The sequence below is a fragment of the Caloenas nicobarica genome, chromosome 2 (genome assembly GCF_036013445.1).
Source record: "Caloenas nicobarica isolate bCalNic1 chromosome 2, bCalNic1.hap1, whole genome shotgun sequence".
Classification (NCBI taxonomy): Eukaryota; Metazoa; Chordata; class Aves; order Columbiformes; family Columbidae; genus Caloenas; species Caloenas nicobarica.
The window spans coordinates 88,730,975-88,744,466 of NC_088246.1; the positions used below are offsets into that span (position 1 = coordinate 88,730,975).

The window sequence follows — 13,492 nt, forward strand, 5'->3', positions numbered from 1 at the left end:
TGGCCATTTCTTTTTAGTATGGACACTCTGCTTGAGTGACAGGACTCTTTCAGTTTACGGTCCTTTCCTTGCTGTGCTTTTCAGGGATAATCTGAATTTGTGAGATTAATGGCATATTGCAAAGTCAGTCATGCTGGGTTTGTGTTGTGTGTTCTGGTTTTTTGGGGTTTGTGTTTTTTGTTGGGTGTTTTTTTTTTGGTGTCCTTTTTTTCTTTAAATAAGTTCATGGAAAAAAAGCTGTAGCCATCAATTTCCTTTTTTGCTTGATGCTTATTATGGGTTGATTTATGTAAAATATTTTTCTGAGTTTTTGGAGAATAGATACTAAATGCTTGCTATTGTGTCATTGCTATATTAGGGAGCATAATGAATTAAAAGAGGAAACTTTGTTTTATTGGATACAATCTATACGATTACTTTAGCATAAACTTTGCTTAAGTCTTTAAGTTCTTCATGATCTTGGTGTTAACGATATTCCTGTCTTTGTCTGTACATTCAGCATTTCTTGTATTTCTTTTATTTAGAGCAAACCTGCCAGAATTGCTCTAGATTATAATTATTTTAATAATAGGAGATTATTTTCATTGTCTTAGCAGAGGTCTTGGTGTATGCATAACGGGAACAACCTAAAACCAGCTTGAATAATACCATGGCAATCTATTGAACAAAAAGCCCTAATTGTAAAAGTGGATAATTGCTGGTCTAAACTTTTTCACAGACATAACTAAATTCTTTAGTTCAATTGCATTCATATTGATTATGTATACATTTATAAAAGCTCCATGTTTTCACTCTCATATTCTAAATGTAATAATTCTCAAATGGATTATGAAAACTTGAGGAATAATATAGTATGTTAGAGAATATCCAAAGAGATCTTGCCTTTCTTGAATGTGGAATTGAAAGGAGGACAAAGATAATAAACTCCCTTTTTTTCCCCTGGAATGTCACAGAGTTATACCTCAGGTCCTGGTGACTCTAGAAACCAGGGACTGCAAGCAAATGCTCACTGAGGAGGAGAAAGCCGCTGGGAGGAGAAAGCGCTTAATATTCTATCAAAGATGACGTTACATAAAAGAACAAATGCTATCTGATGCTTTTCTCCATTGTCTCAGTGAAAAGCAAGTTTGAGTACAAGTGTTACAGATAAAATTTCCAAAAGTTAATATTGTTCACATGCCTAATAATATACAATCCCATTGTAAAAGGTATTACAAAAGATAAGTTGCAGACACTCTTCTGTGAGCAATCCTCAGATGTGAAATCTTGGATTTCAACTGCCCGTATCAGAGACTGGAACACAGGTTTGCGAAGGGAGCATGCACAATATTCATCATAAATTAATACTTTTAAAAGATGCGCGCATGGTCAGGATTCATTTGAAGTACCTATTTGCATTTCCCCTGTTAGCAGGAAAACCATCTGTTGGAACTGCAAACTCTCAGGAATGCCAGTACAATTAGATCAAAAATTCAAGTTGCCCAGTAAAAGCCGGTTGAGGGATACTGTAGCAGGACAGACTAGACACTACCCAAGTGAGTTTTGTGTTTCTGCTGTTACTCTTTTCACATTGTTACAAAGCAACTGTTTTCCCTTTTGAAACCACTGTTCCGCAAAAAATGTTCCTTTATGATTTTTCTGTGCCAATATTGAGACTTTCACCTCTAGTTGGACTTGAGCTCCGGGTATTCTTTCTGTTCCCTGTGCAGAGAAGATTTGGTAGGGAAGGGCTTTCCTCTTTACCCTGCAACAGAGCTGCTGTGAGAACTGGCTCCATTTAAGGCTGACTGAGCTGATGCTTGGTTTGGGGGAAGGGTTGTGACTTGCTGGGTTTTTTAGATACTCTGCTTTTTATGGTGTTAAACATAATCAGAAAGTGAAGTTTTCGCTGGCGGGCATCAGCAGAATAGTGCCTGATTTGCTTTGTTGGAGGCAAATCACTCGGGCTGCTGGAAGCGGTCTCCAGCCCTACAAATATGTCTGGGGTTCTGGATGTTTGGTCTCCACTGTTTCTTAGCAGACAGGAGCGGGGTCCCTGCGTGTGCCTTTATATAGAGTTGTTCCTGGGGAAGGAAGGCCTAGCTTGGGGGAATTAAACATGTACTGTTCTTCTTTTTGATTTGCAGTCCTTGTCAGAGAAGAGTTAGCTGTAGGGTTTTGTAAAATATGCCATAGAGGGGTTTTTTGTTTGGTTTTGGTTTTGGTTTGGTTTGCTTTTGTGTTTTTGGTTTTTTTTTTTTTTCCTTCTGGATATTTACTTCTGGGGCATGTCTCACCAAATGTATTAGTATTTCTGTTCCTTTACTCAGCGAGTTGAATGTATTGCCACAGTACCTGCTTTAGCATAAAGCCCATGGTACAACACAATCTTTTACAGTTCAAAATTTGAAATAATAAACTTTTATCTTTTCTAAGATAGAGATGTTTAGCAAAATTTCAAAGGAGATCTCTTCTGCTACAAAGGGTTGATACTATTTTCAGTTGTCGTGAAGCCACGTTGAACTATCCAAACAGCAGATGCACGGATGCTTAGCATCGTTGCTTAGTAACATCATCCTATTGCTGAGGCAGTCAGCCCTCAGTCAAAGTGGTTAGTGAGCAGGAAAGTTAGAAATGGTGATTTGTATCGCTGGGTAGCACTGCCTGTTCCCATTTGTGCATAGACTTCTCTCCCCTTTTTTTGTAAAATTATCAGGGTTGAGGACAAGGGAGGAGGCAGAGGTTGAGAGAAGGGGAAGAGGAGAAGGAAAAAAAAAAGAGAGAGCCAAGGTGATCATTCAGTTAATACTTTAAAAAAATTATCATTTTCTGCCTTGCTGAAGGCAAGTTGTTGTTGCTGTGTGGTAGTGATTGGTTTAGGGGAATTTTTGCTTTTCATTCCTTCTTCAGTGACAGTTCCCTAGATCAGAAATGAAATGGGAATTATCTCCCTGAACTTGTCTGTCACATTTAATCTGCTGTTTCTTCCTGGCTATCTTTGCCTCTTATCTCTTTGCTCCCAGTCACACTTCTCTTCTTCCACTAATCATTTATTTTGGATAAAATGTTTTAAGCAGGTGAGTGCTTTTCAACAGAATGAGGACAGCAGCAGAAAAAACAAAGTGCTTGTGAAGAAACACAAATGTATCCTGTAGATTTGTTTTCTTTTTTTCCTAGATTTATGGAGTTAAAATAACCAATACAGTACTTTGCAGTAGAGACACATTGCATGATTAAAAAGTAAACATAGAAAACTGAAAAAAAAAAACCAAAAGCTTTGTTTTTCTTTTAAATCTACTTAAGAATTTAATTAATTTCAATATTTGGTTAAAAAACAGTTCAAGTGGGATAAAATTTATCCTGAAACTTTTTATAAGACATAGTGAGCTTTATCAAATGATTTTTAAAGTTTATTTGGGGCTTGCTTATTACATTTTAAAAAGTGTAATCCTTTTAATTTATTATTTATTTGTATCCCAACCTGCCCCCCCCCCCCCGACTTTATTTTTAGCACTGGTGTGAAAAGTGCTAATCCTGGGTCAGAGCCTCATTTTGCAGTGTCCCTCAAGCAGCCAAAGGCAATCTGTTTTGTGGAGACTTTCCTAAGATACTTAATCTGGTTACTGGACAAATTATGTCTGGGAAAGTCCACAGTGTGAGCCATGCTGCTGAATGTGACAATATCCTGACAGTGAAGCTGTTAATAGGTTTGACAGTGCAATGATAGTTTGCAAGAAACACTCCAGACCATGCATCATATTACACTTTAATCTTTTAAGTAGAAAACCTGAGGAAAAGCAGTCTTGAGATGCTAATAAATGAGGCAAATATGTGATTTGAGTTTTTTGGGGCTTGTATGATGTAGCACATACTTGTTTTGTGGTGATTTCCTGTAGTGTGGACCAGGGGTGCCAAAGTAGCACATAGATGTTATTTCTGGATGTGCAGAGTTTGATGTGACTTGAAAGGCATCGTATAATCAGTCAATTCAGTGATTATTTCCTTCTTTATTTGTACAAATAATCCCAAGTCACAGACAGAATAGTGTAGTGAGAATGGAAAAAGAGTATAAAGGCAAAAATGAGTTTGATTCTGAACTTTCATTAGTTAATCTTTAATTTCAATATTTGGGGAAAGAAAAACTTGAGACCGAAATTGATACATTTTGCGTGCGTAAAATATAAACAGGTGAGAAACCTGTATTGAAGAAAAATCTTAACCCAATTAAAAAGAATTCACTCTAGATTGTGTTTTGATTCTGGGTAATGCAGATCATTGGTATGATAAGGGCACAAGCTGACATACCCAAGGTGTGCATTAGCGGGTACTGCCATATGGCCTATCATGTCTTAGTAGTTAATTTAACCATCTGCCATGTCTTGACAATTTGTATTCACTTTTAGTAGTTGGGTTAGATATGTTTTCTCTTTGTTACCGTAGTTTTCATCACACAGCTCTTGCATATTCCTATTATCTGAGGTTTTTTATTAGTTTTATTTATAGTAACGTTGTAGATCATGCTGTCCTTTAACAGTGTCGTGAGGAGAAGATGCATGTATTCAGTCAAGCACTTTGGAGATATTTCTGCATATGTTTCTGGCAAAAAAGGTCAACGTCAAAACTCTAGCTATGAATGTTTAACTTATCTCTCCTCCGCCTCCCCCCGTTCACATCTAATTTTGCACTTGGCTTCACATCAGCTTCTTTACTATGTAAAGTAAACCAGGTTAGTGTCTGCAAAATAGATTTCATTACATATGAGTTTAGAGTAAAAATCCTATTGTTCATATCCTCTTTCTCACATGTTGCTTTTTCAGAATCACACTGAAGCTGTGAACTGATGTGTATATATATATATTGCTTTTTTTTTTCTATAAGGACAGTAGCATTTCCGAACAAGCGTCTAAGAGAAATTCATGTCAAAAAAGGACTTCTCAGTCCTTATGTACCATTTAAATCAAAAAGTTTTTCAGTCCTCTGAAAAGCACGCAACATACCAAAGCTACAAAACTGCGGTGATTCTCTTTTAGTTCCTGTGCCTGCAGCCTGTTATCTCACTGATGGGCTTATTCTGATTTTACCATTGTGTGGGGTTGTTTTGTTGTTTGTTTGGGGTTTTTTGTGTGTGTGTTATTTGGTTTTGTTTTTAGCTTGTAATCTAAGAAAAACTCAGTGCAAATTATGTTAGTAATGTCATTGTATTTGAAATTAAAAATCTATACAGCCAGTTGTGGCTGGTGAATCCTCTTTGTTAGAAAATCAAATCTCCTGAGTGCAACGTGTCGTAGCATGTTCAGAGTCAGAGTTTGATTCTTAGAGCCTAGAATAGCCAGAAGTATAGTGTGTGTTAAAGTGTGTGGGGTTGCAACCACGTTAAGTTAAATGGTGTAAACACAGTACTGATAAGTGGTATTATAATGGTCGTTGAGCTTCATCCTCAGCTCATAATATTCCTGTATCATAGACATAAGGCAACTGCTTAGCAGGACTCTTGATGAATATATTTGGTGATGGAGAATTTCTAAATGAGGGCTGAATGGTTTATCTATTCAAATCTGGATGTTTTTCTTCATGTTGAGATGATCGCTTGCGTATTTCATGTTTTCAATGGGCTCTTAAATCCTGGAGAGGAGGGCAGTACTGTCTGCTCTCACTATTAGATATGTTTAGAGATTATCATGAATTTGTAAGGCTCCTTCTCATGGCTGCAGCAAGGCAGGGTGACTGGTTGTAAAGGCTTTCACAAGGGGCATAAATAAAAATTGTTCAGGCTTTATTAAAGCTTAAGCAAATGCCCGTGTATCCATTCATTTGAATACTTTTAATGTCTTTAGTTTCTTGAAATGAAAAGTGCTGCCGATATAGTGGTTTACTTTATTGACCTAGACTGTCAAATTAGCAGAGTCATTCAGATGTGTATGTTGTATTTATTTCTTTGACAGCCTGCACAAGCTCTGAAGAGCAATTAGGGACTATTTTGTGCATTTCACTCTCTTTATACTTGTCTGATGCCAGCATTTTTCTTCCTGGGGAAAGTGAGACTTTGTCAAAAAATAACATTTTCCTGTGAAACAACCATTTCTCTATGCTACTGAGGAACATATCTGAATAATTTGGAAACTTTCATCTAGTAGTTTTTTTGTTGTTTGTTTGTGTGTGTGTGTGTGTAAAGGGGTGGATATTGTCTTTTTGATCATATGGGTAGGACTGCACTCTTCCTGGGTTTTTTTTTTTTCTAGTGCTCCTCTTGAATGTGGGAGAAGAGCAAAGGTTATAGGATTGTGATATCTTCATCAGGTAAAACTTCTGGCCACTTCTAGCTTATCATCTGTGCCCTTGTCTGATTTACCTGGCTGGGGGCCCACAAGATATGCCTGCTGGAGCGTGACCACAGTCTACTTGTACAAGCTCCACAGAGACACAGAAGAAGGGGCATTCTACTTTCTATCAGGTTTCAGTCTTGGAGACTTCAGAAGACAGATAAGACTCTCTTTGCTGTGTTCTTATAGTTAGTGTCTGTTTAAAAAAAATAAATGCACCCTATTTTATTTTTTTTCTTGTCTGCTTCACTTTTGATGCCCTTCGCAGCTATTTTAGAGCTATTTAGTCTTTTCCATACTTTCTGCTGTGATGCATCTCCAGCATTGCAATCAAATAATTTCTCAGTCTTTTGTGAAACTAAAGATTGAACTGTTTGAGGAATTAATTATCAAGTGGTTTCTTCAACCTCTAAATAATGGTTTAGCTCCTATTTTTTTTTTTTTTAAATTTTGAAGGGAAGAAAAAACCCATACCTTCACAACCGTTGTCATAAGTTTTGTGTCTACTCTGATGCTAAATATGTCATCTGTGATTAATGGCTTGCCAAGGCTTGCCAAACTATAAATTTAATAATGAGTTGTCTTTGAGCTTGTACGTAGACCTGTCTTTGAATGGGCTTGATGCCTTGTACTTCCGCAGGGGAAGAGTAGCATGGCTGTTAGGGGTGGGTTGGTCAGGGAGGGGGGATGAGTCCATTTTCAGAATATGTAGGAGAATTGTGTGTGGCCTTGATGTACATCACTGCTTGTCTTTCAAGTGCAATTTGGGGTGAACTGTGCCTTCAGGATGCCTCTGGGTTTAATGAAACCACTTCTGAGGGCGATGAGCCTCCTTAAATGCGAGAGTGCTAATGGGTCTTGGTAATCCCATGCTTTATTGCTTCCTGGTAGTATATTGATTCTTGCTTTTCCGTTCTGACCTTATTGCTTTTCCGACCTCTGTAAGCTTTAGACTGCATTAATGCAGGGGTTTTTTAAGCAAATGATACAGATGAGCTTGTAGCTTCAGGTGGTAAAGGATGTAGCTGTTTGCTGCTAACCCAAGAATCAGGCAGGAGGGAAGTTATTCCTATTTCTCAGTGCTGTGGGTTCTTTGAGTTCATGGTCTTTGTTTTGATCGATTATCTGAACTTTCCTTCCGGTGTCTGCTGAAGTAGCAGCAGAACAAGGTGGAGGGGCAGTGTGTATAGATGAGGTAGGAAGCAATTGTCTGAAATCCATCCCACTTCCCCTACTTTTTTTTAATGATATAAAAATCTACAAGTCCTTAGTTGATTCCAGTTGTAATTATTTTTTCTGATAGTTATCTGCGTGAGCTTTACTGGATATGATACAGCGCTGGCAACAAAAGTGACTGTTGGTATAATGGCTATTGGTTAGTTGATTTTAATATTTAAATATAACGTGCAATAAATAAATGAATAAACACCTGTGGCACCTAAGCTGAGACTTGAATAAATTAATGCATGGAAGAATTTTAAGAGTGATGGAAAAGAGATTTTAATTGAAAGCAGAACTTGCTATTCCAGTTTTTGAAACACCAACTTAATAAAAGCATGAAAAATGATGGTGGTGTTCCATCTTTTTGTAATTATTCTGATTTTTTTTTTTAAACTAGATGTAGGAACTTTAAAGGGTGTTAGTAATTTGTGCTTAAGTATTGATATCTGGTAATTTGGAAATGGTGTAGCAAAAATGCATATTGAGGTCTGTAGAAGAGTATTGCTTGAAACTAAAGGTGTTTGAGACATGCTTTAAAAAGAACATTCATGTTAATTTCTGAGATTAGAGAGTGCTTGTGTTTTTAAAATGAAAATATTTTAATTACCTGTTGAAATCTTTTTTTTTCTTGAAATGTTAGAGGAATAGAGGCAGTTACTCCCTGACAGAGTTCAAACTCTCAAACATTCTTTTTGGGGTGTTTGCCCATAATCTTGTTATTCAGGTGGCTTCGAGTTATTTCTATGTTGCCACTTAGCTGTTTTGGGGCAAGTTGTGTTGGTTTTCTTTTATTGTTTGTCACATCTTCTTGGTCTCGTTTGCTTGAACTGTAGTGTGTTTTGGTCAAGAGCTTTCTCTGGTTATATATATATGCTTACTGCTTAGTACAGTAGTGTTACAGTCTCAATTACATGTGCAGCATGCAAATAAACCTCTGTTTGATATTAGTATAATAAAGTAATAGTAAACTCTGTTCAGTATTAGACTAGTATTAGCGCTTGTAGATTCAGAACTATCAGTAGAATGTGAAGGAGGTTGAATTAAGCCCCTCTCACCTGAAGAGTGGCTAAACTGTTTGAGAACATGTTAATATTTGGGTTATACTGCCTCTAAATTAAATGGGAAAAATATTTCCATGCACTGGAAGCAGGATTAGTAAGAAAATCGATTGCTCCAAAGAGCATTGTTAATTTATAAATGAACAAAAGAATTGTAATAGTACTTATAGAAGGGGGTGTAATTCTTTATTCTGGAGCAAGTCTGGTTTGTTGATGCACTGTCGAAACTCTGAAATGTTGCCCTCAATTTTTCCTATATTTTTTTTCTCTGAATACAGTTTGAACCAAGTACACAGTGAAATTTGAACATAATCATAACAGGCTGTACTTTAGGCTGCTCTGGAGGATACTAGACTTTGGAGGAGCTGGTCAGCTGTTCTGAAAATCAGTCTCAAAGACGCAGGGTTAAAGAGCATTTTGAAAACGCGGACCATGAGGAATTTAATTCTGTAATATCAACTTCCTGGATAATTGCAGTAGCTATAGATAAAATATGTCTTTGGGATTCTTGGCAGACTTTCTAGTAAGGGGAACGACAGAATTACTTTCAGTGGTGCCCTGATGGCAAGTCTCTCTGAAAAAAGTTTGAAGGCAAAAATATGTAAGTAGGGTATGCCACTGAAACATGCACGTACATTGAAAAATTCTGAAGAAAACACGTATATGGCATGAGCTGATTAGAAAGAAGGAAATGGAATAAATTATTCTTTTCCTCCAGACAATTTGTTTTTAAGTAACATTGTGTCTATCTTTCTCATTTCTATCATGTTGCTATCACACATGACATTATATCTGTGCTCTGCATTTTTAAAGTATTTAGTGTTTATCCAACAAAACCACTGTTCAATGAATGTGGGAGAGATTTTTGGTGGGAATGGCTGCACTGATGTTCTGAGCAGTACAAGCTAAGCTAGTAGAACATCACCCACATCCAGGATTTTAACCTCACTGGAGTGTCAGCAAGGGGCATACTAGTTGTACCTTGGATTAATTTTTCTAAACATCTACATAGTATGTTAACCACTGTGTGGTATAGACATAACCTTTGTCAAGTGTTGCTTGTGTACTTGCTTGACTCTTGCCTTCAAAATGTGTAAGGTTTGTGTGGTTTCCCCATGACTCTCCTTGGGAATCTTCCTAATGGACACAGCACTGAAGTACCTAAGTGGAAAAGAGATTCAAGTGCCAACAGTAATCACAGCTGGAAATATACCTGTTTCTTTTTTTAAATATCGTGATAGAAAACAATATTTTTAATTGTAGAATAAGAAAATGTTTTCCCAGTTGATCTTGTTATAAAAAAAAAAAAAGGCAAAAAAAAAGCTGTATCCTTAAAATAGTCTTTCCATGAGGCATGCTGAGGGCAAAATGTTGATAAAGCACAACCGTTCTATTTTACTTTAGTGAAGCAGCAAAAAGCTCAGCCTTCATATAACTACATCTATTCATCTGCTTTGGCTTATTTAATTTGTAGATTTTAGGATATGGGCATAACACGTGAAACCAGTTCTGCTACTCCTTTCTGCTCCCCTCTTCATGGTTCTTCTGTGGACCTCTTTGGTCTAGGGCATTCCTGGATCGCACAGCTGGTTGTTTTTTGTTTTTGTTTATTTGTTTGTTTGTTGTTGGGGTTTTTTTGGTTGGGTTTTTTTTGGCTTTTTTTGAGGGGTTGGGGTTTCTTGGTCTCTTTCTAGGAATAGATATCATGGCATATATCTCTCTGAAATATGTCGTTTCCTTGGAAGAAATGAGGTTTTGGAGTAAATGCAGGCAGCTGCATGATGCAACCGGAGTGATTAACTGGAGCCATTGCTGCCCTTGCATGATGTTTCTGTTTGTATGTTGAAACCATTTATTTCTTTGTTTTGTCTGGAGTTTTTCTGTGTTTAAGTGCTACTTTCCAGTAAACTTTTAATGAAGTCAGATTCTGTATTTGTCACTTTTTTTCCTTTCTCTTAAGTGTCTCTTATAAATCTATTTGCAGCTGGGTCTCGGGCATCTTACAGCAGCCAGCACAGTCACCTTGGCTCCGAGTTAAGGGCACTGCAGTCTCCAGAACACCATATAGATCCTATTTACGAAGACAGAGTTTATCAGAAGCCCCCTATGAGGAGTCTCAGCCAGAGTCAGGGGGACCCTCTGCAACCAGCACACACAGGCACATATCGCACTAGTACAGGTAGGTGGATGTAACTTGCATGATTGTCGTTTTATGGTACACACCTTATTTTTCAGTACTAATTCTTCTTCTCTTTCTGAGGTACTAAACAAAATGTATTATATGCATGCCAGTCAAACAAAATACCTTGTGCAGTTGGCAGCTATCAATAGAACCCCAAAGGCATGCACAGAAATGGAGAAATACTTAATGTTGTGATATATGTACAGTAGGTTAAGCTAATTTGGGGGGGAACACTTGTTCATGAGGAGAGAGAGATAACAGCTTTATTAATCTTGTGTCTCGTCTTTAAGAAAAATCTGTTGTTTCTGAAAAAATTGCTAATTTTTTTTGCCTGCAAAGGTATTTTTTGTGTTGCAAAGGGACTGCAAAGTGCCTTCCATGTGAAACTAAAGGATTGCTCACTGGCTTTCAAAGCGAATCTTACGTAAACTTCTTTCCTCTCTCCACAAAGGTACACTTAGATACAGGTACATAGACATAAAATTGAACTATGGCATAGAGAAAAGCTGTTAGCATCACTGGTTTATCCATAAATAATAATGATTGTCCATGAAATGCATTGGTGTACAAGTCCTACTTGCAGAATGTCCTCTCAACCAAATGAAATACAGCTGTATGTTGGAAGCCACAAATAGATCACAAATCAACAGGGATATTTATGGTATTTAATGCACAAAATAATTAGAGTGCATAAATGCTACAGCCAAAATAGCCTAAAGCAGATGTAGAAAGAACTTGCCTTAGGAATTGTAAGAATTTCTGGTGTTTTATCTGTAGCGTGTTGATCAAAGAGGGAAGATTATGTCCATTCTCAGATCACTCCCATTTTCATCAAGAAAACATTAAGTGTACTTTTTGGAGCAAGATACTTTGCTTTCTTTTAAAACTTCTTTTAATTTTTAAAACCATTTCTTCAAGGGCAAAGCTGGCAATTTTTGCATATCCAAAAAATTCTGTTGCTTTATGCAAGTTTTGGATTTTCACAGTACAGGAGAAAATCCTTAAAAATAAGGTTTTCCATGGAATTCTCTAGTTAAATACCTGTAACAGCTTTATAGTTTTTGAAGAACGCTATTACATGATTTCCTTCCTGTGAAAGAAACTGCCATAGTGTATGTTTTGTGTAGACTCCTATGTGTATATGAGAATGAGAAAAGGTTACTGTTCTTTGCAGGAAGGGGGCAAGACCTCTGCCTAAATTACTGAGCAGCAGAGGCAGTGATGTGATTGAAGCAACTGTTTATGTTGAACTTTAAGCCTCGTGTTCCACATGTGGCTGCCTTGCATTTTCTACACAATGCCCTCTTTCCCAGCCATGCCCTGAAGAGGGTTTCTTATTTTGCTTGCAAAATAACCCTTGGTTCTCTGTGCTGAAGTAGCAGGCTGTCTTGTGAGCGTTATCTTCACAACACCTCCATAAGGAAGGAAACCCTGTCAACATAGATCACAATTATAGTGAATGAAACTGGGCTGCAGGATGTTAGTGGGTTATACCTGAAGAGGGATTTGAAGGGAAGAGGAAAAGCTAAAAAAAAAAATACACTGATTTACGTAGCAGAAATGGGCCCTGTGAAGGTGAATTTTGTTTTGCTGTTTGAGATAAGGATTTGAACATTGCCCCAGGCTTGTTCTGAAGAAAGACCCTATCAGTCCAGCTTTGTCTTGGGTTGATCCTTCGCTCAGTTTCCCCCTCCACCCCTATCATCAGAGTCAGGGGAAATAAAAGCAGGTGGATGTGTGCCAGACCGATTATTCTGTTGCTCCATCGATAGCTGTTAGCTGCGGATGCTGTCAGCCTTTCACATAACCAGGCTGAAGAGCTGTCAGTGCTCAGAGGGAATTTTGGGCTGGATCAGATCAGCTCTCAGATTCCTGCTTCTATCACAACTGCCCATGGGAACGTACCTCTTCTGATGGAGACCATACAATTTTTCTTAAATTAGCAGAAAGGAAGGGAAGGAGTTCAACTGAGGTTTGGCACCTGTAACTTTTTATTTCTTCATTGGGTTGTCTTAAGGATTTTTTTATTGTAGGACTGAATAGCTATTTGTCTTGACTGTTTGGTGTAAGATGTGAGGGATGTAGATTGCTGTGCACTCCTTGAAGACATGTGTCAAGGGTTCATGGCCTTTATCTTCTGTGTGCGTGAATCACACGGGAGTGGGGTCGGGAGCTTTAAGACTTCAGCATGCTCCTTTATAGGCCATAGTTCACATTATTTTGTCTATTACAAGAGTATCTTTAATCATGAAGATGGTGCGTGCTTTTCCACATCTGATAGAAAAAAAATGGAAGGCAAACTTAGTCTAAGCCTGGATTTTTTTTCTCTGCAACTAACATTGCCCATTAGAGACAAAAATTATGCCAGTTATACTTGCAAACCATTTACTTGTGGGGGTTTTTTTAAAGAGAATATTCTTCCTGAATTTGAAAATTTGACTTAATTTGTAAGACTAAATGACTCATAGAATGGAAACTTTTTTTTTTTTTAATGTAGACATCACCTCTTTCTCTTTTGTGAGCTCTTAAATACTTATTACATTCAGGATATTTATACAACTAAGGATAAAGCCCACTCAGAGTTTTTAATCCTCTAGATGAATCAACATTCAGTGAGCAGAATTCAATAAACTGAAATTTCTCCACAGGGTAAACTAAATTAAGTTTGTTCTATTTACTCACTGGCTTTTGGTCATGTTTTTGGCTTTGGTTGGTTGGTTGTTTTTTGTAAC

General features: G+C 37.4%; 1 protein-coding gene across 1 annotated transcript in view; it reads left to right on the forward strand.

Moving 5' to 3' along the window:
• Positions 1-13,492, forward strand: part of CTNND2 (catenin delta 2) — a 531,616-nt gene that overhangs the window by 258,612 nt on the left and 259,512 nt on the right. The window contains exon 7 of the mRNA XM_065627308.1: positions 10,563-10,757. Coding sequence (XP_065483380.1) covers positions 10,563-10,757 — 195 coding nt within the window. The remainder of the gene's footprint in view (positions 1-10,562; positions 10,758-13,492) is intronic.